Source organism: Lepisosteus oculatus, chromosome 4, assembly GCF_040954835.1.
Source record: "Lepisosteus oculatus isolate fLepOcu1 chromosome 4, fLepOcu1.hap2, whole genome shotgun sequence".
Lineage (NCBI taxonomy): Eukaryota > Metazoa > Chordata > Actinopteri > Semionotiformes > Lepisosteidae > Lepisosteus > Lepisosteus oculatus.
The window spans coordinates 17,205,925-17,233,834 of record NC_090699.1 but is presented as its reverse complement, the minus strand read 5'-3'; the positions used below and the strand labels follow the sequence as shown (position 1 = coordinate 17,233,834).

Here is a 27,910-nt window from a genome sequence, read left to right as displayed (position 1 = left end):
TTACTAGGATTTAGGGCATAAATATTTTGGCAGTTTATGGAGCGAAAGTGAACCGTTCGCTGTATCATTCCTCATACAAATCCATCATACCGTGGCACTCAATACTGTATGTACTTCCTCCTGTCCACGGGGTGGCGCTGCACTTTACACAGTGCTCCAGATTTACACCACGCAAGTTGCCGGAAGGAGGGCGCCGGAATGGTTCCATTGTGTAATATTGTATATAACATCTCTGGAGGTAAGATAGGGTTTGGAGATGTGTGATAGTAACCTTCAGCAAATTATCGTTACTGTTTACCTTTAGATGTCTGCTGAAGTTGTATAACAGGGTCGCCAGACACGGATTAATTGTTACTTTACCGAGCACAGGGGGATGAAGAAGGGGTTGTGTTATGTAATTTTGATGTTGTAGATCTTTCCCACCAGAGACGGAATGACTAAAAATGACCGAGGTGCAAATTTACTTTTTAATCTGGATTTAGATTTCCCGGTCGTGTGAACGCCACAGCTGAAATTCAGTTTCTGTTAGTTTTTTTTGTAACATCTCGAAGAGGCGTTCAGTGTTTCCTTTATCATTTTCTTTTGCCGGAGAGGTTCCCGGTGATGTCAGTAAGCCATCAGGTCCCAGTTTTGTTGTCGGGGTATGCCGGTTGTGACAGGGGTCTCAGCAGTTACCGTAAGCAGCGCCGGTCAGGTGCTGGCAGTGACTGGAGCACTCCTCTGACAGCACCTTGACAGGATGGTGAATAGTCTGGCCTCTTTCCTGACTGGGCAGAGGAGAGCACAGCTATTTAGTTGTGGGAAATCTGTTTTAAAACTAAACTACATTAAACCAGGCCATCGATTCATCCAGACTTTGTACTGTTCAGAAACAATTGAATCCACGTGCATGGTTATTGTGTTGTTTATGGTAATGTGCACTTATTTAATAAAGCTTTGTTTACTATCACGGTGATTTCATCTTTAAAACCTTTAATGTTTTTTTTTTTTGCACTCTGTGCTTCCACGGCTTGAAACAGATCATATCAGGCGCTGTCTCTTTAACACCTGAAAGACGCAGAGTTGTGAAGTATGAAACACTGAGCAGGGAAAGGCGCTGCCCTTGGAGGATACTGTACTTCAGCCTCCTGTGTCTTGTCAGGCAGGTGTGCTTCAGCGCACTTTGACTGACAGTGAGTGATGCTTGTCTTCTGACCTCAGATTTCCAGTGTGGATTTTGACTAGTGTGCCTGTACAGGGGTGTCTGTGCACGAATACAGTACTCCAAGGCCACTGCCTTTCACTCTTCGGTGTTCTGTACTCCACAGCCCTGCATCTTTCAGGCATTAAAGAGGCACCGCCTGATACAGTCTACCTTCCAGTTGACTTTTGGAAGAATTTTCTGAAAATGGAGGGGAAATATTTTCTGTGCTTCTTTGCAGTAGTCTAGAAATGCCCACGGATGGAACTGGGGACCAAGACCCAGCAACGCCGAAGAGCCCCGTCACTGCCCCCGAGCCCCGGGAGCCCGAGGTCCCGCAGGAGAATGGGATCGGCGGAGAAGAAGAGGCGGGGTGTTCGTCCTCCAGCAGGGGGAGCCCCGGAGCAGCGCCGGTGGCAGCCCCTGCTGCCGGGCCAGCACCGGAGCTGCCCAGGAAGCCGCAGGCCCTGCTGCACATCGACCGGCAGCAGATCCAGGCCGTGGCCCACAGCGCCCAGGCGGACGAGCTGCGGGGCCTGGGGGTGGACGTGTACGACCAGGAGGTGCTGGAGCAGGGGGTGCTGCAGCAGGTGGACCGGGCGATCAGCGAGGCCAGCCAGGCCGCCAGGAGAGCCGACGCGGAGAAGGAGTACCAGGCGGTGCTGGATGACCTGAGGTTCGGTGGCATAAGGCACCCTCTCTGACGCACTTGGCCAATGTCCGAGGGCGGGTTTCGGACTGGTTTCAAAGCAGGCACAGCATAAGAGCAGGTGAAGGGTTATTCCATGCTGAAAAGAAATAGACACAAGAGACAATGAGAACTGACACGCCTGAAGAAGGCTCAGCAGTCTTAATGTGGTGTCTCTTTTCCTTTCAGCATGGAATGAACCTTTCCTGTTCCTTTTCAGCCTCTGCTTGCTGACGCCGCTTGAGCATCAGTGCACAGCATAAGCAGTACTGGCATCTGTTCACATTTCTCTTGTTTTTGTAACTGATTTTTAGAGCTAATCCAGACGTGCAAAATCTGAGTGTTAATTATGAGCATAATGATTTCATGTATGAGAGCAGACTTGCGTCTGGAGTATACAGAAACGCTGTCCCACTCATCGGTGCGGTTTCGAGGTTTCCATTGGGCAGAAGGGTGGAGCTCCTGGTACACGAAAGCCCCCCAGTCAGGCCCTGGGCGTGCAATGGGCAGCACGGAGCTTGTGAAAATCTCGATTTCCTGCAACTCTTTGTCATTTAGACAGGGCAGACGTTACGATTTCAGTTCTTCAGTGGTTCTCAAGTCTTGTGTTGGAAAATTTAAAACCAAAAATCAGCTAACTGAAATCTAACTTTTGTCTTGTCTTCCTTAGGTCCTGTACAGCTGCTCTCAAACATGCCAATAAAATCATAGAGCAGCTCACGCCTTATACTGCCACAAGCAAAGACATCAGCAGGAAAATTGAGTCAGTTAAAAGGCAGAAGGAAAACAAGGTAACAGCACTGTTTTAAGAGTCTGTTTCATTTTAAGTAGAGTGTCAGGAGTAAGAAATCGCCTTTCGTATTATTTTTATGTCTGCATATTAAAGGTTATTGTTATTTTTGGTTTTATCAGTAAGGACATAAGAAAGGTTACAAACAAGAAGAGGCCATACTAGATCAATTAGTAGTAATTTATTCCAGGATCTCATTTAGCCATTGAAACCAGGTTATTGGATTCAACACAACAACAATAATAATAATACAAATCCTTACACTTATGTAATGCTTTCTGGACACACCCCTCAAAGCGTTTTACAGGTAATGGGGACTCCCCTCCACCACCACTAATGTGCAGCCCCACCTGGATGATGTGATGGCAGCCATAGTGCACCAGAACACTCACCACACATCAGCTGTCAGTGGGGAGAAGAGAGTGATGAAGCCAGTTCAAAGATGGGGATTATTAGGAGGCCACGATTGGTAAAGGCCAGGAGGAAATTTGGCCAGGGCACCTGTAGTAACACCCCTACTCCTGTTCAGAAATGCCATGGGATTTTTAATGACCACAGAGAGTCAGGACCTCAGGAGTTTTATGTCTCATCAGAAGGACGGCGCCATTTTTACAGTATAGTTTTCCCATCTGTTTACTGGGGCATTAGGACCCACACAGCCTGCAGAGTGAGTGCCCTCAACTAACCCACTAAGACCTCTTCCAGCAGCAACCTTAGCTTTCTCAGGAGTCTGCCATCCAGATACTGGCCAGGCTCACTCCTGCTGGTTGCCAGTTGTGAGTTGCAGGGTGATAAAACGTGGCAGCTTGTCTTTCAGATTTGCAGGTTTAATGTGTTCAGTCCAGCTCAAAATGAAAAAAAGATTAAATTAGCATGATGGAGATCACATATAGGCCAAGGAATGAGCAATGGAAGTTGTTTGCACGCCTAAATCAGAATATTCCCTGACTGACAAACAAGTGATGTGCACTTTCAGAGCAGGGTTAAAGGCGAGTGGTGGGCCATGTGGCTGAGAGTAGCTCACAGGCAGCTGTTCGTGTGTCCCCTTCAGAATATTCAAATCCAAGAGCACCTTTTGTATTCAATTAGAAAAGTAAGTCATTCACGAGCAAAGTCGACATTGAGAAGCAATTTGTTAATCAGCTCTCGATTTTGCAGGAGAAGCAGCTGAGAAAGATTAAGGCAAAGCAGAAGCGTCTGCAGGCTGTCCTTGGAGGAGAAGCTGTTCTGGAGATTGAAGCTGATCCAGATGAGGATGATGAAGGTGAGTGGGCATAGTGACCGCTCAGGAGTTTGGTGGATGGCTTTGTGCCTGCCGCTGGGGAGGGTGTGAAAATTGCTTCATGTTATATCAGTCGCTGCGCTTCCTCATATGGTTTTATAAGGGCAATAATATAAAAAGCTGATCTTTAAAATAATGTTCTATGGTGCTCAGTGTAAACGTAGGGCTGGTTGAGCATCCTGTGATTGTGCTGATACACAGGGAAAATTAATGAGAAAAAAGTGTTAGTCAGAGGTTTGTGGCTCATTAGAGAGCTGGATATAAATGACAGTGGAAGATTTAGATTTCATCTGGATTACAGGAACGTAACTATTCTGAATTTCTTCATGGTGTCAGAAATGGCCCATGTGTAGAGAGTGCAGTGTATCTTTCCAGAAGCTTGACAGAGTGTTCCTCCCATCAGTCTGCCCTCCTAATGAATGTTGGTATCAAAAGAAAAGGAAAGACAAGAATGAGCCACACCATCCTCAATTCTCTAAGCTTCAACCCACCTCCGGTTTTAATTACCTAAGAGTAATAATTACTTGGATTATTGATTGGATAAGAAGGCAAAACACCTTTTTTAAAAAACAAATTGGGTATGCTTACGGCTCTTGAATTCAGTGGTTTGAAGGGGAACCGCAGTCCCAATTTCTCAGATCAGTTATTAAATCTCGGTAGCTAATAAATTCATTGACGTTATAGAAAAAATTAACAAATTTCAAATTAGGCACAAAATCGTGCACTCCGTGAAAGTACTCTAAGTCTCCATATTTTCGCAGACTCGCATTTGAGTTCCCACTAACTGTGACGTGATTCGGCCCTTCCTCCTCAATGGTCACTGTAATGACTAATGTAATGCGATGTACTAGCGTATAAGTACAGGTTGTTCAGCAGGCATTTCACCGCAGAAATGTTCCAAAGTTATCTGCATGCGGAGTTGATAAGTAGGTTGTATTTGTAGTCTTGAAGTCGAGAGCAGTATTTCTGTTGGAGATGTATTCACAAGTCTGCTTGTTTACAACGTAGCCTGCAACGCATCATTGGAAGTTTTGATGCCTCGTTCTGAATAGCAGAGCATGGCACTGTGCAGACCTGTAAAAAGAAGTCTATTTTTGGATGTAAATTGGAGGTTTTACAAGCTACTGTGTAGATTTTACATTTACCGTGGTTTGAAATGCACTCATCAATGCTGATTCTTTCTAGCCCCGAAATATGAAAATAGCGTTGCAGTTCCCCTTTGAGGAATGAGCAGTGGCGGAAAAAATAAAGGTCAGAAAAACCCATGCACTGTCTGTACTCTGGTTTTGTCTCCAGAGCCTGGCCCCTCGACTCTTGGCAGCATGCTCATGCCAGCTCAGGAAACCGAATGGGAGGAGCTCATTCGGACTGGCCAGATGACCCCTTTCGGTACCAGAATCCCCCAGAAGCCGGAAAAGAAGGAGCCCAGGAAAGTCATGCTTGATGAGGCGTCTGGATTTGAGAAGTATCTGGCCGATCAGGCCGTGATGGCAATGAACAGGAAAAAGCTGCGATCCAGGAAGAAGGTGAAGAGACCTCGCCGCGAGCCCACAGATCCCGGCGCGGCCGGGGAGGTTGGAGTGCAGGAGAATGGGAAGGTGTCGGGGAAGGGCCAAAAGCTCGTGAAACACCTGCGGAAGTTACAGAGGAATGCCTTGAAACTCCAGTCCAAAGCGAAGGTCAAAGGCGAGAAGCCTCCTCCTGCCGAGAAAAGGAAATCCCGTTCCCACCGTGGCTCCGAGAGCGGGGAGTCCGAGTACATTCCCAGCGACGAGCTCTTCGACCCCGAGGAGCCGGAGGAGGAGGAGGAGGAGGACAAGTTCTGGGCGGACGAGGAGGAGTACGACCCAAAGCCGTCCAAGCAGCAGAAGCGGCGGCCGGGGAGGAAGACCACGGAGGAGGAGGGTGACGAAGATTTCCGCAGCAGCTCCGAAGAGGAGGGTGTGGCTCGAAAGGGCCGCGTGAAGAGATGCAGAGACGACGGGGACGTCGAGTTTTACAAGCAGAGGTTGAGGTGAGGCCCGCCGCAGGGGTGTGCCCTCTTCTGGAAGAGTTTCCAAGTAGCCCGCCTCTGCGTTGCGCATTTCGTATCGGGCTAGGTGGCGGTTTCTCCCGAAAAAGCTCCTGTCTCTCAGGCATGGGGTGCGACCGTGACCTGGGGGTTTGGCGGGTGGGTTCTGCTCATGGCCTGTGAGCAAGATCTAGGGAGCTTGTAGACGGAAGCCGGCGTAGGACACAGTTGTTCTATTAGTGCACTGACTGTCTTCAACAAGAACGTCAACAGTGTTCGTACTGAACAAGCGACATGGTTTCACTGGCCTGAGCAGTCTGTATTTTTACACAGCTCTTCTGAAATGTTTTCTGAGCAGCGTGATACATCGCCACCCGTTTTTTTTTTTTCTTCCTCAGGTTTGTTAAATAAAGAGCAGTGCTTGCTCAGACTTAATTAAAAATGTCTACCAGGAAGCCTGAAGAAATTTAAAATGGTGTCCCCGTGAAGTGACAGGAGCAGGGCGTAAATGAAGATGGATTTTTTGTACCCTCTCTCACACCTTTCATTTGAAGCTCAAATGCTTAATTGTCTGTATCAATCTTAATTTGCTTCATAACGACACTGCTACTAACTGCCATGTCCCTGCAGCTAGACTGGATCAATTAAAGCCACCCTGAAAGCCCATAAAAAGTGAGCTAACTAAGGCAGAGCAATGGGTTTCTCAATTTGGGAAATTAGTATAATTAACCAGGGATCCTTTCTTATTTTAAATACAAACTATGCATTTTGCTAAAAATGTAAAACTATATTAAATCTCAGTGTGATGCCTGCAAAAATGTCTCCTAAATCAAATTGTAGTGACTGCTTGGCTTGAAATGCGTTGCAGTGATTTCTCTACATAACAATCCTAAAGAAAAATGCAAATTAAATACACATCCGTAAAACATAGAGGACCGTGGGGATAGATTTGCGAGGAGTTTTAATAATGTTCTTCTGGAAGACAGTTCAGACAGAAAATATTGGAAGTGAGCAATGGCTTTCTTCATATTTACACTCTCTAGGCTGACAGAGGCTGGGTGAGGCTCTTTGTTCTCCTCTGGAAGGCAGAGATGTGGAACGGAACTACTTCAGATTCGGGGTGGAAGGGAAAATACATGAATGAAATTCCATGAAACGAGTTCATGGTTAAGACATGGCGAAACCCTGTGTACGTCTGTAGAACTGATCGTGTCCCTGGCTAAATTAGCTTGCAGGATTAGTCATGAAGATAGATATTAGAAGCTTAGTAGCGTTGGAGTCCTGCTTGTTTTGAAAACCTCTTGGACTGATTTGACGGGATTAGATTGTCTTCTTTTTGACCCGCCTGATCCTGTCGAATCCTTCTAACTGTATTTGATGGCCTATTAGTTCAACACGTGAGAGAATTATTCTTTGTCTTCTTAAAAGATGTGACCACTAACAGATTGGGCCATGGCTATTTGGTATCCCGATGCGGGGTCTGGTGCTTTCAGACTTGCAGATGGTGCAGAGGTATGGGTTTCTGTGCCTTGGGCCGGCAGCTGTAATGACTCGGTCGCTGCATTTGTCCAGGAGGTGGAAGAAACAGAGACTGAGGGAAAAGATGGAGCAGCAGGAGGCTGGAGCTGACGAGTCCGAAGACAGCGATGCTGAATTTGATGAAGGTTTCAAGATGCCTGGATTCCTCTGGAAAAAGCTGTTTAAGTAAGGTTTAGGTGTTTGAATATTGGTTAAATCCTCCGAGCTCTTCAGGCATATGAAGGATACCTTGAACCTCTGTACACGGAGAGTATGTTTAAAAGAATATTCAAAAACACGTGCAAGTGTAATTGGGTTTTTATTTTTTGACTACAGTGTTTTTTAAAGAAATCAAAAGCAGAGATATAGGCTATTTATACACTTAGGCAACTTGTTAAAATATTTTTACCAGTCGTGTTAGATAAAAGTAGTATCTATACATCAATTGTCAATAGTAGGTGCTTGGAGCAACGGAATATATTTTGGAAGTGAGTTGACAGTGGTTTGGGAATGCAGCATTGAGATAAAGTCAGGTGGTGTCTTTCAGTGTGCAATTTGTAGCTCCTGCCATCAAGGCTGTTAAAGCACATGAAATATAAATGCCTCCTCATAGTGCCTGTGTCTAACAGGCATGATTCATGTTACTCTTAGAATTCTGGGTTGAATCAATACAGATAATTACCAGGTGATTAATTTATCATTAGTTCTTGTTGTGTGTTTGTCAAACATGTCTGGCATTGTTCACAGGTATCAACAGACAGGTGTCAGGTGGCTGTGGGAATTGCACTGCCAGCAGGCAGGAGGAATTCTGGGGGATGAGATGGGCCTGGGCAAGACCATCCAGATAATTGCCTTCCTGGCAGGGCTGAGCTACAGCAAGATCAGGACTCGTGGCTCAAATTACAGGCAAGTGCCCCTCTCTCCAGACTGTCAGTCTCGAGCTCAATTAATATTTCATCAGCTGTACTGCTGGTGGAGGAGGACCTCCTAAATTATTAAAGACATTTCAATTACAATATTCCTTTAATTCTTTTAGTGGGAACATCAAAGGAAGATATTTACGAGATGGTAGAGCTGTAGGGCTGGGGAAATTAAACATGTAACACATTTAATGAATTCCAAACGGTAATGCTTTGTTTTGCAGATGCACAGGGGCTGGATATGCGTGGGTCAATACAATGTCTAGCTTTGAATTCCACAAATTGATTGTTTACCAACTCAATTACGGCTCAATATCAATAGTTTACACAACATAGAATTTTAAATTGCTTATAATACTTTTAGCAGCATTTATCATATCTCGAGATTGCATCTGCTTTGGTGAAACGTGGACTTACCATTCTCTACAGCAGACTCTGTTATGAAACCCACAAATGTTGTTTTTACCGCTGAAAAACACCTTTTTCTGTGGCTTAAATCTGGCGACTGGAGAGTTTGTACAGATCTTAATTTGGACCTCCAACAGGCTGTACATTTTTCTGTTCAGAGTGAAATCATTCTTTCCATCTTCAAACTGAATTCCGAAGAAGAGAGGCATCGGAAAGAAATAAGCACGGTGTAGTTCGCCCAGCTGTTCTTGTGATTGTAAACCGAGAGCCTTAACGTCTATATTCGCAATAGAATGATGCATATTTCGATATATAAAGCCACTTGTATTTTATTTTCTCATCGGAATGTCATAATCACCATTCATGTCTGATTTCCTTTAAATTAAAACATGCATGCATGGGCAGCATAACAGATATTAACAGGTATTCTGTGCTTCACTGCCTCACTCTATATAACAGCAGCTTCTGTGTGTTTAGATACGCCGGACTGGGCCCCACCATCATTGTGTGTCCGGCCACGGTGATGCACCAGTGGGTTAAGGAGTTTCACACGTGGTGGCCTCCCTTCCGCGTGGCCGTGCTGCACGACACTGGCTCTTTCTCCAGCCGGAAGGTGGGCTTAGGTCGCAGGACCCTCGTTGCTGATGTGCATGCTTTAACTCCATAAAAGAGAATTAATTCCATAAAAGTTTCTGAATTTTGTGGGCTGTGAAAATGTAACTGCGATGACTGGAGAGATCAGAATACAATCCTTTGATTCAGTTGGGTTTTCCTGCAGTCTTTCCGGTAGTGTTCAGTCTCCAAGCAAGGCCTTGGGGCTCAGATTTAAACGTCGATCCGCCCCGCTAGTGTCACATTTCGAGTCCGGCGCTATGTGGCAACTGTGCGTTGAGCCGCTGTGAGACAGCGCTGGCAAGGGGACAGCAGTGGACACACTGAGAGCTCCTCATGATTGACAGGATGACCACCATGTTGATTTCATCAGCGCCTCCTGCTTTGCCCTATTATCAATGTGCTACAATAATGTAAATAATGTAGTCTGCGTGTACTGTGTGTCTTCCGTACTCCTATGCAGGTCAAGAAAGTGTTTCATCTTAAAAAATTGTTTTATTTCTGAAACATGACTTTAAATAACAAAAGGACATACTAACAACTTTTGTCACAGACTGTATTTGTCCGGTTCATGATAGTGGGACAAACGTGCTTATGTGTAAAATTGAGTAATTGGTACAGCTGTGTGTATTCCATGATGAACATATTCTAGACTCACCAGTACATGTTAAATTATAGGCTGTTTTAAAACAATGATCATCTCAAAATATAAAGCCACTTATATACTGTATTAATAGAATCAGAAAACAAATGTACAACTTTACAAACAACATTATTTTAGGAAATGATTATATTGTGTATAAACCATAATTAGAATATTATATACTGTTGCCACATTGCCACCTTCAGATTTTACAAAATAAGCAAGGCTGGGCCTGGTCCATACTAGGACAGGGTTCCTTTAGGGAAAAGGTTGCAACTTTGTGTTGAACCTGTAGGTGGCGCTCTTCCCTCTGGGATGGTTTCTGGGACACCGCGGTAGAAGGTGTCGTCCTTCAAGTGAACCATTAAACTGAGGTCTTGATTGTTTGGTCGTCCAAGACAGCATGGCCCCGTTCTTAAGAGTAGAGGTGCTGTCAATATCCTGTCGAACTTCCAGTCTGGGCTCTCGCAGTCTGGGCTCCCTAAAGTTCCTTCGTGATTCAGCTGGTGAAGCAGTTCAGTTTCTCATTCCTCCCCCTGATCTGCTGCACTGTGATGGGTCAAGTGACTCCTGTCCAGTATGTGAAGTGCTCAGGGAAGCGCTTTACATATTAGTCAGGTGAAAAATAAGTTGGTGTTGGATGTATTAGAACAATGAATCCATCTTCCACACCAATGGTTATCTTCTAATCCACTCAATAGCGAATTCTGTTTTCAAATAACTATATCATTACCATGTGTGGTTATTTGCACTTTGAGGAGAGGGGACCAACACATCTTTAGACTTCTTCCTCTTTTAAAACAGACCCTAGATGGTTTTGGCATCAGTAGAAACATCATTATCTTCAGTTTCACATTTTACAGTTGCCTCTGTTAGACGTCTTGATTTTCATAATTTTTAGAAAGAGTTATCTTGTTGAATCCTTTCTGTTTTCTTACGTCTTTAATCACTCTTCTGTATGCTTGTGTCCGTGGTTCAGAGTCTGTGGAATAACCCCTAACCCTTAATAAAATACTGTTGCTCTGTTAACTTGGTTATCTTAATTAGGATCTATTTGCTGTTGTCTATAGTAATGAACTAGTTTGCTGATCCAAATTAAATTCCTTAGTTGGTTTCAAAGATAATCAATACAATTGTCTAATTTGCCTTGGCGCGCTCAGCCTGGAAGGCCTAACCATAAGCACATTTTCTTTGTTTTGTAATTGTTAATTTAGCTGTTTAATAGCTCTGGTCATTGCCAAAATTGCCGCAGATTTAACCATTAATTATGTTTTTTAATAATTCTGATATTTAAGGACTTTATAAAGTATATTATATTTGATAGCATTTTACCACTTTTTACAGCAATTTTCATTTCAGTGTTTTATCATGTAATCCCAGCAATAGCGCTGGTATCCTGTACTCGGCATAAAAACCTTGACATGGAGTTACTGTGTGATTTTGAACCTAAAGAACTTAAGGTGATAGTTAAACAAGTAAAGCTCAGGCCATGCATGGTGAATTATTTGCTTTTTTCCAAAGTGACCCATTTATAGTTTTTATAGTACGGTAATAAAGTTATAGTGTTGTTTGTGAGCAATGTATGAATTTTAGACTTTTCTAAAAACGCATGGTTTGTCTAATTATATTCTAAATTGGAATTATTTCGCTTTAAACAAGACCGTAACTAGAAGGTTAATCACAGTTCTTGTGCATGTATTTAAAGGGAATTCAGTACTCACAATCACACATGTATAACCTGGCACGCTTCTGTTTTGCGTTACTCATAAAATATCCTCAGGCTCACTGCGCAAAGTTATTGAAGTAGCAATAATTCCTTCAGTAGACGTCATTTTAGCTTTAGTTTATGTGGTGCTGTTTTTAGTTGGGTTTTTTTTAAAGTCCTCTGACAAAAAAGGAATTACGCCCTCCCAGTCTGAGTGCCACTGAAGAATGGCTGTGATAATCCAGAGGCTCAACGACGGAGACACGAGGTGTGCTGCCAAGACCTCCTCTCGCTTTTCGTCTCTTTTCCTCCTTGTCAGCACAAATCCTCGTTTATTAAAGATTTAGCTTGAAGGAAGTTTTAATTAATTACAGGTTCAGTAATTCCTGACTAGGAGGCTCCCACGCCGTGTTTACTGTGAATGGTCTTCAGGAGCCTGAGCTGCCTTTGTGCTCTCTCCGCTGCCTGACAGTGTGATTTATGGCTGTTGTTTTCCACCCGTCCACTGTTTGCCCTCCAGGAGGGATCGGTCTCAGGAGCATCTGTAATATCTGCAGTACACTCGCAAAGTGTCTTTTAATGACAGCAGCACAGCATTCAGCAAGTCAGGCTAATAGCAGATGTACCCTATTAATTGCACAAAAAAAAACAGAGAGGTTACATATTTTACAAGCTTTTAATTTGAAGTCACCGGAGATGATTTGTGTTAAGTGCACAGATAGAGATCTGCGTTATATTTTGTGATGGACCGCTACCAGGTATCGAGTTTAGACAGTGGCAGAGTGATATCTGGTAGCCTTTAGCCTAAAGGTGTTTCATGTGGAACATTTTTCCTTGTGAGTGGGGAAAAAAAGAAGTAAAATCTGAACTTACTAGCAGGACAACGGCACAGTATTCTGAATGGGAAATGAGAGTGATTTTTTTTTTCATTGTTTATCATCATTTCGCCTTATTTAGACTACAACAATCTTTCATTTTACTACTTATTGATCTTTGCTCTTTTCTTTTTTTTGTTGTTGTTGTTGTTGGGATTTCTTTCCACGTTTTGCTAAATGGAATTTGATTTCTGTTCCAGGAAAAGCTGATCCATGAGATAGCAGCCTGCCACGGGATTCTTATCACTTCCTACTCGTATGTTCGGATCATGCAAGACTATATTCAGAAGTACGACTGGCACTATGCGATTCTGGATGAAGGGCACAAGATCCGAAATCCATATGCTGGGGTTACACGTGCTTGCAAACAGGTGAGGCTATCCCCCCCGGGGGGGTCAGTGGACTCTGATATACTCTTGGTGTTCAGCACTGTTCATTTACAGAATCTGTACCCCAACAGTGTGCACAGATTCTCTGCAATCAAATCCTACCACTGTTACATAAAAGGACCAGTTAAGCTGTATCATTTCTCTATATATTAAAATTTCATTCCTCTGTTCCTGTTCTTTTGTTAAATGGATATTAATCTGCATCTGCGTTTAGATTATAAAGACTCGTGTGCCAACTTTGAGTATTGGTTTTGCCACGATTGCTCAGCAGTACTGTTGTGAGTGAGACGGAACACGGACTATTTTCCATGTGTTCTAGAACATGTTTTAATTGTGTGTTTATATGTGTATTTCCTTTTCTCCTTTTCTTGTCCCAGTTCCGCACACCCCATCGCTTCATCCTGTCGGGGTCTCCAATGCAGAATAACTTGAAGGAGCTCTGGTCGCTCTTCGACTTCGTTTTCCCCGGCAAACTGGGAACGCTGCCCATTTTCATGGAGCAGTTTTCAGTCCCTATCACTATGGGAGGTTATTCCAATGCTTCTCCGGTCCAGGTATGACACTTGTCACTGGCGCCAACTCGTCCGGCTGGCTCTCAGCCCAGCGCACTTGTTTCCCACGTCACCCCCAGTGTGTTGTAAAAGCGAGAAGGCGGGTTTCATTTTTCTCTGGTTCCCCCTAATATAGTGCCTGAGTCTGCTCCACACCCAAGGCCTTGCTCAGGGATAAAGCATCCACTCGCTGAGCCTTGAGTCCTAGGAAATGTGTTGACCAGTCAGCATATTCAGATACTCTCCCATCACACGAACTGTTAGAATACGGCAATAAAACAAAACCAATTACAAGCCCGAATGAAGACAAGTGTTTAAATTCGGTCTTTTTAATCACGTAGCAAGAGCCCCTGTGTGTCTGAGAGGGGTATTCCTTAGCCTGGTGGCCAGACACGTAAGGGCGCGAGAGGTCTGCAGCAGCAGTACAGAACGCAGGTTTGCGGAGTCAGTCGGTGCGGAGCGAGGTGCTCAGTTGGGACCGTCCGCACCGAGCCTGGGAAGTAGGCAGTGAGAGTCCGTCACAGGGACAGAGGCCAGGAGTCAAGGCTTGTGAGGAGGTGGTGTCCAGCCATGTCTCCACGTCACCCGTTGCAAAACAGAGGAGGCTTTTGGCCCATCAAGCCCTGTGGTAACTCGGCAGCTCTGCAGCAGTGGCTGTTTGTGCACAGCCAACCTTCTTGTTGCTGCAGAGAGTCTGCTAAATACTTCAGTAGCATCAAGATATAAATGTTCTTTTTGTGCTGAGTTTATTATCTGATCCCCAATAACAGGCTGCGTCGGGTTTTGTTTGTGCCTGTAAACTGCTGAGAAGGCATCTACCAATAGGACACTGATCTAAAATATAAATATTGAACTGAAATTGATTGTAGAGCAATCCAGAAAGGGCTAATGCACTTAATTTTTTTAGCTTTTAATACAGGCCATTTAGGGCACATGGAAAAAAGGATGTGTGTGCCAGGCTGTGAAAGGAATAAGCTAGTGTCTTTATCAGCGGACCTTTTTCAATAATGCACTGACCGTATAGATTTACTTTCTTCGATGCCTTAAAAGGAATATTGATGTTCCTTCCCCAGCCAATAATGAAAACCTTTACTAATTATTAATGTTATTAAATGGTTGGAAATAGCTAACTTCACTGTTCATTTAGAATGCCTTTAGCAGCAAATGCTTCTCAGCTGTCTGTTCCCAGCTTCTCTGTCCTCCCTACGTTCTGCTGAGTTTGTGTTTTATTTTTCTTTACCACGTTTCAGACGCGGATTTATTCAATAGCAAATAGTGAGAAATAACGGAAGGCTGGAATCGTAGTCAGAGGAAAGATGTGATCACAGAAGAAAATATATGTCGGCTCACAAATCATTTCAAATTGTCCTTTTTAACGTGAAGAAGGGATTTTAATAAAGGTCGCTGTTGAAATATTCACGTTTTACTGCATTCAGCTTCATTTGTTATCTACAGCCAGATGATAGCTTTTACTACATATTCATGGTTTTAATGACGTGGTTCTGTACTGATAAAGTAAGGGTGTAAGAAAGCAAACACTTGACTTAAGCTCCTTGCCTTCTAAATTAATGTCTTCATGCATTTTTGATTGTTTTTTTTTCATGAGATTATGAGTTCCAATTACAAATAGTTTTTAATTCAATAATTTTAATTGCTCCGTGTTTCATCCTCTTAAATGCTTTTAGTAAATTAGCAGTGAGCTTGTACATCATGCGGGTAGCACTTCACAGATGATTCATTATTGTAGCATATGCTCACTTAAGATCAGCATGGCCTTTTATTTTTCTGTGATCACAAGCTCGGCCTCTCACTGCCTTTTGTCGTCTCAAGTGGGCACTAATCTCCACTCATTGTCTGGTGTCTTCCAGGGCTGCAGGCCTCCTGCTGGTTTCTTTTGATCTTTAGGCCCTGTTAGATTACTGGTAAAAGGCATTTGGCCTAACACAGGATTAGGCTAACGGCAGAGATAGAAGAGAGCTCCCCCCCCTTGGGAGAAGCAGCACTTAAATGAATCTTTAATGTGTCGATCTGCTGAATGAAAACAGCAGAAGAAGGTGAAATTTTATGGTTGGCACCGGTCAAAGCTTTTGGTTGGGCCTGCCGAGTTCTGCATAACTTCTTCTGGAGCCTGTTCCTGAGACCTCCTATATCTCGGCTCTGAGTGCAGCCCAGTGCCATTGACTGAACATTCCTACAGTAGGTACGATACAAGACAGACAACATTGGCACTGCAACCTGCCTGCGTCTAAAGTCCTTTTTTTAATGAGGGTTATGAGGTGACCACATGGAAAGACCACAATGTGAATTGTTTCACATCTCAGAAGTTGCAAAATCGTTTTCATGTGGCGGTACTTTGACGTTTTATCTTTATAGGTACAGACAGCTTATAAGTGTGCCTGCGTATTGCGAGACACCATAAACCCATATCTCCTGCGAAGGATGAAGGCAGATGTCAAAACAAACCTTTCACTGCCTGACAAAAATGAGCAGGTAAGCTTTGCCAATAGAGTGGAGTTCAGTGCCGTGTTACTGTTTGACTTGACCTTTCTTAACCTCCCTTAAGCGTAGATGACATGACTTGATTTCTGTTCCGAGTGTCATAATGTTTTCCAGACACTTTTGATACTGCAGAATAACATTTCTTAATTTTAACTATATTCATACTGTATGATGGCGTATGATATGAGCCTCTTAAAAGCCTACTTTGGCAAGTTAATCTATGTTCTGTATTTAAAATGTTCAGTTAATAATTTTCTTGTTTCTGTTCCCCCTCAAAAGGTGCTGTTTTGCCGATTAACAGAAGAGCAGCGCCAGGTATACCAAACCTTCATAGATTCCAAAGAGGTCTATCAGATCCTGAATGGTGAGATGCAGGTATAGTTGCCCTCACTAATAAAGTCTTATGTTTTCCTCTGAAATGTGTAATGAATATTCCGGTGGTTTACAAAGGTATGTTTACTTTGAGCATTATTTGGACTATGTGGCTTTTTTCTTTATAATAGTATTGGGTATAAAAGAAATCTGAATAACTAAGCCTGGTTTTCCTTACTAAATCCACTACAGTGAGCGCTGATTATTAAAGCTTTGTTGCGCCACTTCCCTTTTTTGTGTGCAGCTCTTGTAATGCAAACAGGGAGTCTGATGAATGGCATTGTAGATGCTTGTTCAGTACTTCAGGAAAGTGCCCTCACTACTCTGATGCATCACCCTGTCTTTATCAGTGATCGGCACATGTTGAATCCAAACACTTTTAGTTCTCCCACACAGTCCTGGTTTATTGGGTACAGGGACTGTTGCGTCTTCCCTCAGCTGTGACTGACGCAGATGCAGAGATTCCGGCCCATTATTTTTACATAAGCTTGCCAATTCGACGACTCTCTTTAGCGGTCTGTTGAAAGGGCCCGCTTCCTTCGAATGCAGGGGCAGTTTCGCGTGTGCGGTAAGGACATCTCGGAACAGTGCCATGCACACTTCAGAAGGAAAGGAAACAACACGATTCCACTTCTGCCTGCTTCTGCCACACTTCTGTGTTCCAGTAACTCGCAAATGTTTCATCAATTATTCAGCTGTTTGACCTGAACATTTGAGCTCACTAGGTGCTTTTATTGCACATTATATCCAGAAAAAAAATATTTAGAATGGATACATTTTGAAATGCAAAACAGCATCCAAATAATAGCGATTAAAATTAGGATTACCAATTATCATAAAACATTCATGTAGCAAGATTTTAGCAGTACGCCGTACAAACATAACTTCAAACGTTGATATGTCCGTGTTCAAGGGTGACAGTTGTGTATATAGTTTTCTTTATTTTCCAAGGAAAAACATTTGAATGCTTTATGATCAGGTTAGTAATGCTGCTTTGTATCAGCAGTGGAGGGAACTTATCTGATAGAGCATGTGGATATCTGTTTACTGGTTGCATATCTGTCATGATGAAAAATGCTGTGTGAGAGAGCACTGCAAGCAGGACAGACTCAGCCATTCTCATTGGACCAGGATGTCAAATACACAGTCCCCTTCCATGTTCTTGATGTTGTTAAAACTGATACTCTGGATTCTTTCACGAAACAGATGGATGAGATCTTTGGATCACTTAGCTGCTAAAAATAAAAAAATATAGAATGGTCAAATGTTCCTTTGAGCCGTGTCTGTCAGTCCAGTTTTACGTCATTGCTCTGATTGAGTGTGAATGTTGTCCAAGGACAAACGTGTTATTTTAATTTGCATGTTGTTTAATAATCGTGTTACAATTTGTTTATTTCCTTTATCTTTTCTCCTTCTTATTTAGTTCTCATGTTTTGAAAGGAGAGGTGGAAATAGGCAATTTATTGCACTGTCCCAAGTGCTCTAGAGGTCATTTGGGGATAGATGTGCAGTTTACAAACCCTAATGTGGTCTAAAGTCCATTAAGTTGAATTTTTAATGTGTAGTCTGTTGACGTTTCTGTTTCAGTTTCCAAGCTACCAGAAGAGAAATCATTTTTTCTTCCTTAAGGATATTTACATTAATGGGTATTATATACCCCATTGTTTCTGAGAACTTTGGACATTTTAGGTAGATTTTCTGATGGAAGACCAGGCTTTGAAGAATGCTTAGGAAAGGTTTAATTTGAATAAAGCAAATCTATACAAATGTAAGGAAGTGAAATCGTTTTTTTATATGCTTTTCAATGAGTTACTTCCAAAAGGTTCTCGGGTTAAAACTGAAAGCAAATACAAAATATGTAGAAAGTGTTCATTCAAATGATATGGTAAGATCTGGTCCGGTCAGCAGATCCACTGTAAGCTTTGTTATAAACAGTCCACTGGTGAAGGAACAGCGGACACAGCTTCTTTTTGGTTGAGGAATCAAAAGTTTGCCCCAATGTTTTAGGGAGATTCTTTGAACCATGGACCCCCAAGCTGAGCAGGTGAATGGCTGCCAATGGGTATGAACCCCGGATATTCAGGCTGGCCTGGTTTCTCTTTCCAGGTGTTCTCTGGCCTGATAGCTCTGAGGAAGATCTGCAATCACCCAGACCTGTTCTCTGGTGGCCCTATGATCCTGAAGGGGGTTCCGGATGAGCAGCTAACTGAGGAGGAGCGCTTTGGGTACTGGAAGCGCTCTGGTAAACTGATTGTCGTGGAGTCTCTGCTGCGGCTGTGGCACAAGCAGGGCCACCGAGTGCTGCTCTTCTCTCAGTCGCGGCAGGTCAGTGCTCACACCGCTCAGGAGAAGGTGCTGTTACTGTAGGAGAAGGGCATCACAGTGTCTGTCATAGTGCTATCAACACTGCACTGCTCTGGAGAAGAGCCTCACAGTGATCTCACAGTACTGTCAACACTGCACTGCTCTGGAGAAGAGCCTCACAGTGATGTCACAGTACTGTCAACACTGCCCTGCTCTGGAGAAGAGCCTCACAGTGATGTCACAGTACTGTCAACACTGCCCTGCTCTGGAGAAGAGCCTCACAGTGATGTCACAGTACTGTCAACACTGCACTGCTCCGGAGAAGAGCCTCACAGTGATGTCACAGTACTGTCAACACTGCACTGCTCTGGAGAAGAGCCTCACAGTGTCTCTCACAGTACTGTCAACACTGCACTGCTTTGGAGAAGAGCCTCACAGTGTCTCTCACAGTACTGTCAACACTGCACTGCTCTGGAGAAGAGCCTCACAGTGATGTCACAGTACTGTCAACACTGCACTGCTCTGGAGAAGAGCCTCACAGTGTATCTCACAGTACTGTCAACACTGCACTGCTCTGGAGAAGAGCCTCACAGTGATGTCACAGTACTGTCAACACTGCCCTGCTCTGGAGAAGAGCCTCACAGTGTCTCTCACAGTACTGTCAACACTGCACTGCTCTGGAGAAGAGCCTCACAGTGATGTCACAGTACTGTCAACACTGCACTGCTCTGGAGAAGAGCCTCACAGTGTCTCTCACAGTACTGTCAACACTGCACTGCTCTGGAGAAGAGCCTCACAGTGATGTCACAGTACTGTCAACACTGCACTGCTCTGGAGAAGAGCCTCACAGTGTATCTCACAGTACTGTCAACACTGCACTGCTCTGGAGAAGAGCCTCACAGTGTATCTCACAGTACTGTCAACACTCTACTGCTCTGGAGAAGAGCCTCACAGTGTCTCTCACAGTACTGTCAACACTGCACTGCTCTGGAGAAGAGCCTCACAGTGATGTCACAGTACTGTCAACACTGCACTGCTCTGGAGAAGAGCCTCACAGTGTCTGTCACACTACTGTCAACACTGCCCTGCTCTGGAGAAGAGCCTCACAGTGATGTCACAGAACTGTCAACACTGCACTGCTCTGGAGAAGAGCCTCACAGTGTCTGTCACAGTACTGTCAACACTGCCCTGCTCTGGAGAAGAGCCTCACAGTGATGTCACAGTACTGTCAACACTGCACTGCTCTGGAGAAGAGCCTCACAGTGGCTCTCACAGTACTGTCAATACTGCACTGCTCTGGAGAAGAGCCTCATAGTGTCTGTCACAACATAGCACCTGGCAGTGAAATGTTTCACACATACTCCACATATAGACTTTGTGTTGTGAAGGAGATTTTTAAACTGGACAAATTCTGCATAATTTCAGTCATTGTGGGTATTGGTTTGTTTTCCAAAACAGTTCTTACCAAAGTTTTAGTTTATTTATACTTTTTCTTCTAAGTAATCAGTAGTGAAGTGTTTTATGTTTTTATGAGAATTGTGTGTGTTTATACCAGTGGCTGCAACTGTATATATCATTTTCATCCACAAATAAGTTTCTGAAATGCCTTTTGTTATTCAATACAATTCATTATGAAATGCATTTTATTATACAGGATCTTTCAGGGGCCAGCTTTTCCTGTTCAATAGAAATGGGATTTTTCCACAGAATGCATTGAAAATTACGGTGTGTTGCTTTTCTTTGTACATGCACTCTTAATGGCTTTTAATCCTAAGTAATCCTGTTAACCATGTTTGGTGTGAAACCGCCTCTTCACCCAGATGCTGAATATCCTGGAGGTCTTTGTGAGGGACAGAGGGTTCTCCTATCTCAAGATGGATGGAACCACCACTATAGCTTCACGGCAGCCTCTTATTGCACAGTACAATGAGGTGAGCAGAGACTGGCTGTGCTGTCCCACAGAGTTACAGGACATTCGGTCTGCAGACACATGCAGTGCCGATGCACATATCTGACCCTAAAGCCAGAAAAAGAAGTGCTGTCCCAACCATACCCAGGGAAGGATTTGATTTGTTTAATTCTTATAATTGCATCATTCTTTAGCAATACCCCCCAAAAAAATATCTCCATCTCTGTAAAGTGATTTCAAAGATTCATGGAAACAGAACAAAGATGGAATTGAGCAAGACTCCCACTAATGAAGAGGCTCCATGGCTTAAACTCTGTATTTCTCTTTTCTTTTTCTGCATGGAATGAACATTTGCACCCTGTTTTATTGTCTTAGCAGATCAAAAAGCAACACAGTTTGCAGCTCTAGTCATAGCATGCCTAGTGCCAAAATTAATATATCTGCATCTTTAAAGTGTTGGCTATTGAAAAACGGGACTCTTTTACTGTACTAATATGGTTTCACAAAGCCTGCTGTAGAGTTCGTAATAAAGGTTAAGATGGTTATACAGTATTTCACATAGACTGCTGTCTGCTAGCCTCACTCAGCTCAGAGAAGCCCCAGCAGTCAGTTTTTAAGGGAAAGTTTCACTCTTTCATGTCAGATATGTAATTTTTTGCCAGAAGTGATTGTTGCCCTGCTGTTCTTGTACTGAATGGCCCTTACTTGCTGATACTAGGGCCGTGTTTCTTAACCCCTGGTCCTGTGGACTGAAACCGGTCCCTGTCCCCTTTCGGACAGAGCCAGAGAGGCCCAGCTCACAGTGATCATGGATGACTTCAGTATTGTTTCTTCTATCATTTTGTTGTGGTTTTTAAGTGGTCCTCAAGTGAGGAATGCTTCAGGGAGCTGCTCCCTGGTAGAAAACAAAATAGAGAAACACTGTAAGGACAGTAAGGCAGATCTGTAAGGGCTCTGCCATGCTTGTTTATTCAGCATTGTTTGTTCTCTTTTTTCCTTTGTTGTTAAAAAAACATTGCACATTTGCTATGTCCGGTTTAATAACTTTTTTTTAATATTCAGTAAAGAACGAAAGATAACATAACGGAAGTATAATGACTTGTAACATCTCGTCTGCTTGTCTAGAACAAGTCCATATTCCTGTTTCTGTTGACCACCAGAGTGGGAGGACTGGGAGTGAACCTGACAGGAGCGAACAGGGTGATCATCTTCGACCCTGACTGGAACCCTAGCACTGACACGCAGGTTACTGACCGTTTACTGCCGTCATTCGGAGATCTCTGACCCTGGCGACAGCAACGAAAAAGAAAGACTCCAGTATGATGTAGCTCACATGTAGCTTACAGACGTCTACGCAAGACAACACAAGACACATTTGTTTTAAAAATGAGTACAGGTTTATAAAACATTATAAACATAAAATCGGTATAATGTAATGGCACGAATCCTTATGTTGCATGTTGTTAATGTACAAAGTCCAATTTGTTATAATATACATTGTTCAGCAAACAAAAAATAGCATTTTGTCTGTTCTACTGCTTTAGTTTTGTTGACTGTTTTTCAGGGGTATAATAGTAGGGTACACATGCATAACAATAAAACAGAATTCATTGCCAGACTTTTAATTCGTGGAAGCTGGAGACGTTTTTTTTTTTAAATTAGGTTTTGTTTAGAAATGATTTCAGTTTGCAAAAATGCCGTACCTTTGCCACATTTGACTTGTGTATTATAGGTAGGTAAGGTAGGCAAGATTATATTTTAGATTATATCCAAAAGCAGCACAAACACACTGACTTTCCTATTAGGAAAAAGTGGATTCTTTTTCTAATGTCATGTACATTTGTCAGTGTTGGAACAGTAAATATTTGCAGTTTTTTTGCTTTTAAGTTTAGTTTTTCTGCCAGTATGCAAATGGTGAATGGAGAAAAGACTCCAGATGATTTATTTGTCTTTTAAGCTATTTATAGAATATTTTAACTATGTTAAAGGTCATTTGCTATTGCTGTGTACCAAAACCAAATATAACAAAGAAAACATCAGTTAAATGCATTTGTACAAGTTTAAATGCTTTGGTTAGTTATAATGGTACATAAATTCATTCTTTTAATGAAGCCTTTAAGTACAATTCTCCTGACTTCCTTGATCGTTCTGACAGTGCAGTGGCACTGCACGTCAGTTCAGCACCAGGCATTCACAACCAAGTTACTCAAGTACAGCTTTTAAGACTGCAGCTTGCTTTATTTTTAACAAGAAAGTTTCACCTGTTGAAAATACTTGGTTGGTGGATAAAAGCTTAGGGTAATAACTGAAAGGCAGTGCCAGCTGGTGGCAAAGTTAGTTGATTTTTTTGTACCCAGCTTTCACAGTGAGAGAGAAGTCAGATGTACCTCGTGATTAAGCATAATTTGTGAATGATAATTGCAGCTCAAATAGTAATGTGTATATTAATAAAATGCTAAACAAAGTCAATCACCTGAGTTTTCCATTAAAAAAATTCTACATATTTTCTTTTAAAAAAACACCCAAATTTAGACAAAAATATCCTATCAATCCCGAAACTTCTTTTCTTTTTGTCAGAGGCAGTTGTTTTTTCGTTTTGCATAGTAAATTGCGTATCTAAACTCACTTTCCTGAGCACTTTGATGATTTTCACCGGTGATGATTGTGAAATAAATAATACAATTGAGAGAGAACGCGAGGGGGATCGGTACGGTTTAGCACAGCGGTTCCCAGCCCTGGTCCTGCTGAGCCACACAGCCGTTGCGTCTGTTCCCAGCTCTTAAACTTATTGGCGCTTTAACCATTGTGTTTTTATTAGTGAAGTGAAATTCCTAGCTTGTGACCAGAAACAAAATGCAAATATTCAATTTGAAGCAGCTTCTTAGATCAAGTAAGGCCTCAATTATCTAACTTAGGTAGGGAAACCTACCAGCAGGTATGTGGGTCACCAGAACCAGGATTCAGAACCACTGGGTTAGGGGCTCGGGGCTGTTAAGACTGTGGCTTCAAATCCCGGTTGGAGAACTGCTGTTGTGTCCTTGAGCAACGTCATTCACAACCACTGCCTGCTGGGTAAATGTGTACCAATGTAAGTCTCCTTGAATAAAAGCAGTAGTTTAATAATAAAAGACCGGTGAGTGACAGTGAAACCCCTGGACACATGAACATTATCCCTCGCAGTAGATGTCACGTGTTCCTAAATTTTGTTTCAGTCTGTTCCAAGTATTTCATCCTCGTGCTTTTCATTGCTCTGATTAGAGTTGTGATGTTTCTGCTTTTTTAGGCCCGAGAACGTGCTTGGAGAATAGGCCAGAAGCTGCAAGTGACAGTGTACAGATTGGTGACGGCTGGGACTATTGAAGAGAAGATTTACCACAGGTCTGTAATAACAGGCATGGTTTTATGGAAGCCTGGGGATAGTTACTTGTTTCAGAGAAGAATAGCTACTTAGGGTCCCTGGATCAGAATGCAGTGAAAAACTACTACTGGCAAAGCAATCTCGACAACTTTTTTTAGTGATGCAGAACTGTCTCATCCCTTATAATTGTTTTACTTCATGGTTTGCAAAACTTTAGTGTATAATTTCAGCTCATTTTTGAGTCTGCGTGAGTTTAGCTTTATGTAATTTCTTGGGTTATGGAAATATTATTTTAAGACAACAACAGCACATTAAGACAGAAATGTAGAGATGTCCAAAGTTTTTATTTTTAATAAAGGCTTTATTTCTCTCTGATAGACTATATATAATGCTTCCTTTTAAAACTAGGACATATTCTGTGTTTATTTAAAACACATGCTTTGCTTGAGTATTTTTAACACATTTCCCTTTTATTAAAGTAATATATTTTTGTTTAATGATTAATGCATCAAATAATTTCCTGTTCTACGGCTTTATAACACATTTAGTCTCCTAATAACGGAGAGTTTCTGGAGGGCTTTGGTTTTCTAAAGACCATAGATTTGTTTTGTTGTTGCTCAGCATTCAGTCCTTTTGAAGATTTCCAATTGTTTTTTCCATAAAGATAACACAAACCATTACCAGTCATATTGTTTCTCGCATTTGAATTCGCATTTGAAACAGACTATAAAGTCATTAAGTGCCAAAGACAAATGTTCACGCAGGACGTTCAGGGACAGTGGTAACCTGGTGTGTTATTTGATTCTTGAAATACTGTAAATTCCCAAAGAAACTGAATTTGCGGGTTGTTTACAGGTTAATTGACTAATTCAGACCGAACCTATAAAACAATATTCTTTTTCCAGCTGCTTTACAGTTCAGTGGGGTAAAATTGTGTAAAATCAAGGGGTAGTAGGGTTTTATTTCTGGTCATTATGTTAATGACTGTGTTACGGGCGAAGATCCGATTGAAGAATTTCAATATAACTTGTTTTTTTTTTTCTTTTCCTCAGACAAATCTTCAAGCAGTTCCTCACAAATCGAGTACTGAAAGACCCAAAACAGCGGCGTTTTTTTAAGTCCAATGATATTTATGAGCTTTTCACATTGAGCAATCCTGATGGCTCTCAGGGGACAGAAACCAGTGCTTTGTTTGCAGGTATTTCAGCCGTGGAACTCATGTTAAAGTCGGTTCTTCTTTGTGGGTTCACAGACACATGCAGAGTGTGCCTTAAATGTGTGTATGAGCGTGCAGAAGTGTTTCTTGGAAGAAGGTTCCTCTTCCATATGAGTGATGTCATTGAGTTTGTGACTTTCTTTTAAAAGTGCATTATATTGATTCCTATGTCGTTTTCCCCACATTCGTTTTCGCCAATAAAAAAAACCGTGTTAAATGTATCAGAATGTTACCTTTTGATCTCCGCTGATATGCTTTTTCGGTGTGACGTCATGCCTTGCAGAAGAATCAGGGTCTCGTTCTTTTTCTTGCGCTCAGGCACTGGGTCCGACGTCACAATCCCGAAGAAGCTGTCAAAACCCCGGACCTCACAGCCAAGCCCCGGCGACACCCGGCAGAGTGCGGCCGAGAGGCCCAGGGAGGCCACCTCCTTGGAGTCTAGCCCGGGGCTCAGCGGCCGCGAAAACCCAGCCTCGACAGAGCGCGGGAGGGCGAGTGTGAGCGAGGGCGAGGGCGGAGCCGACCGCAGAACCGCGGGGACGAGGCGCGGCCCCCCGGCCGGCAGCACCGGCGGAGAGGACGCAGGAGACGCCAGCACGGCGCCGGAGGCCTCCGCCCCCGCGGCCGGGCAGGCCGTGGACGGATGGCAGAGCCAGCCGGGGCACGGCAGCCCCCAGAAGCACAAAGAGAAAAGGAAGCATTGCGCCCCTGGAGAGGGCGTGGCGCCGCCGCCGCCACACAAGCACAAGCACAAGCACCCCAGCGGCAGCAGGTTCGAGGGCCATCACATCCCGCACCTGGTGAAGAGGAGGAAGTACAGAAGGGAGGAGGGGGACGACAAGGAGAGAGAAGACCAGAACAAGAGCGACGATTATGTCTTAGCCAAGCTCTTCAAGAAATCCGGTATCATGTTTTATCCATTATCACATGCCAAACGACAAGTCGCGGCACTGTTTTCGTTTGCACTGTTTTATTTCTTGCATCTGAAAATTGTGTCGTGTGTTCAGCAGGCGCAATACCTGTTTTGCAGCTGCATGCCACTTGCATTGAACATTTTTGGGAGGAAAGCAGAGTTCAGACATTATTTTTTGTTTATTTGGCTCCTGCCAAGCATTAAAAGGGTCATTAAACAGTTCAGTTCTTTTACAGAACAAATGAGTTGTTTTCTTAGTTATCGAGTATGCAAGGCTTGAGGCTTGAATGGTGATGGCAGTACTGTTTTCTGTCTTGCTTCTTAGGAATCCACAGCGTCATGAAACATGACTCGATCATGGAGGCCTCGAACCCAGACTATGTCCTGGTGGAAGCGGAGGCGAACAGAGTGGCCAAGGATGCTTTGAGAGCTGTGAGGATCTCCCGACAGCACTGCAGGCTGCCCTTCTCCAGAGCTCCAGCCCCACAGGGCAGCCCCCTGGTGGGAGCAAAGTTAGTACATGCAATTTCAGCTTCTTTAAAAAACACTCCCGTTTGGCCCTGTCTGCTGTCCTAGATGTGGCACTGCTTACTTTTCATCATCCTAATGGTTTTTTCATTTAACATTAGGAAAAGGTTTGGAACAAAGAAAAATTCTCTGCTGTCTGCTGCAGCCCCAGTTACAACCAGTGTGCCGGAGAAGTGCAAGGTAGGACATCTAAACTTTGGAGTTTTTAGGTTTTTTATAGAGACTTAAACATTTCTTTTTTCTAACAGATGGATACGTTTGATTCTAATGTTAAATGTACTGAAACCAGTATTTATCCTCTAAGGCACAGACTCTCAAAGACTTGGCCGTGGACTTAAGCAGAGCTGTGTTTTGTATAGTTGTGTGGTTACCAGACCTGTCTGGGTTTGTATAGGACTCATGCCTAGCATCGGGCCATAACTGACCTCAAGCTGCCTACACGGTTTGTGTTTTAGGACGCTGCTGTTATTAAGAAACTAGGCTTGAAGAAGACTCCCTCCTCCAGTCATTTCAGTGGGGAAGGCGTGGAGGAAGACTCCAGCCTCTCTGCTCTGTCCTCATCTTCCCTGCTGGCCGTGATGAGGGCCAGGAATCACCTGAGCCTTTCCCAGTCCCTGGAGAGTGACAGGGAGCAGGACGGAGTGCCGCCGGCGTCTGCCGCATCCCTCACCCCGACCGAACACGACGAGCTGCTGGTGGACTTGAGGAACTTTATTGCCTTTCAGGCCCAGGTCGATGGACAGGCAAGCACTCAGGAAATATTGCAGGAGTTCACTCCCAAGCTGTCTGCCTCACAAACAGTGATTTTCAGAGAACTGTTACGGAACATCTGTGATTTCCATAGGTCTCCTGGTAAAGAAGGCATTTGGAAACTTAAAGCAGAATTCCAGTGAATTTATATGCATTTTTTACACATTGTGTTAATTTGTACTGTATTGTAAAATATTCCATATCTTTCATTTTTTTTACCTGGGAAATACTTGAAGCCATATACTGTACAGTAATTTTGTTTTGGAAACTGAATTGGGAAAGAAGATGGGTTTACCAGCGCAATAAACTAACTACAAATGGATCTGAAGTATGTTTCAGAATAAAAGCAATGTTTGGAAATATTGGAGATTGTCTTCCATAATGGACATAATTAGAAGGACATGCACTATGCATCAATAAACATACACATACCTCTTAATGGGAACATCCCAATTTTAAACATGAAAAATAAAGAACTCCTGCACTCTA

The 27,910-nt window shown here is 43.2% G+C and overlaps 1 protein-coding gene across 3 annotated transcripts; it reads left to right on the top strand.

Moving 5' to 3' along the window:
- Nucleotides 1–149: 149 nt before the first annotated feature.
- On the top strand, nucleotides 150–27,781 carry ercc6 (excision repair cross-complementation group 6). 3 transcript variants are annotated; one of them, XM_015346354.2, is made up of 21 exons: nucleotides 150–238; nucleotides 1,422–1,856; nucleotides 2,539–2,659; nucleotides 3,817–3,922; nucleotides 5,237–5,954; nucleotides 7,524–7,655; nucleotides 8,217–8,375; nucleotides 9,275–9,410; nucleotides 12,833–13,003; nucleotides 13,399–13,575; nucleotides 15,946–16,062; nucleotides 16,351–16,446; nucleotides 18,550–18,768; nucleotides 20,568–20,678; nucleotides 21,782–21,901; nucleotides 23,940–24,034; nucleotides 25,067–25,212; nucleotides 25,549–26,133; nucleotides 26,469–26,655; nucleotides 26,773–26,851; nucleotides 27,127–27,781. In XM_015346354.2, exons 2-21 carry the CDS (start codon nucleotides 1,432–1,434, stop codon nucleotides 27,562–27,564), a joined length of 4,338 nt encoding a protein of 1,445 aa, XP_015201840.2. In that variant the 5' UTR covers nucleotides 150–238; nucleotides 1,422–1,431; the 3' UTR covers nucleotides 27,565–27,781. The 3 variants fall into 3 exon arrangements, with proteins under 3 accessions (XP_015201840.2, XP_006630380.2, XP_015201841.2); XM_006630317.3 differs by lacking the exon at nucleotides 150–238 and adding an exon at nucleotides 254–452 and having other exon boundaries at nucleotides 1,425–1,856; XM_015346355.2 differs by lacking the exon at nucleotides 150–238 and adding an exon at nucleotides 254–452.
- Nucleotides 27,782–27,910: the final 129 nt, after the last annotated feature.

Coding starts and splice junctions, on each gene's coding strand:
- ercc6 (XM_015346354.2), top strand. CDS start 1,432: ATGCCCACGGATGGAACTGGGGACCAAGACCCAGCAACGCCGAAGAGC. Junction 9,411..12,832: donor GCTCTTTCTCCAGCCGGAAG/GTGGGCTTAGGT, acceptor TTTCTGTTCCAG/GAAAAGCTGATCCATGAGAT. Junction 26,656..26,772: donor AGCCCCCTGGTGGGAGCAAA/GTTAGTACATGC, acceptor ATTTAACATTAG/GAAAAGGTTTGGAACAAAGA.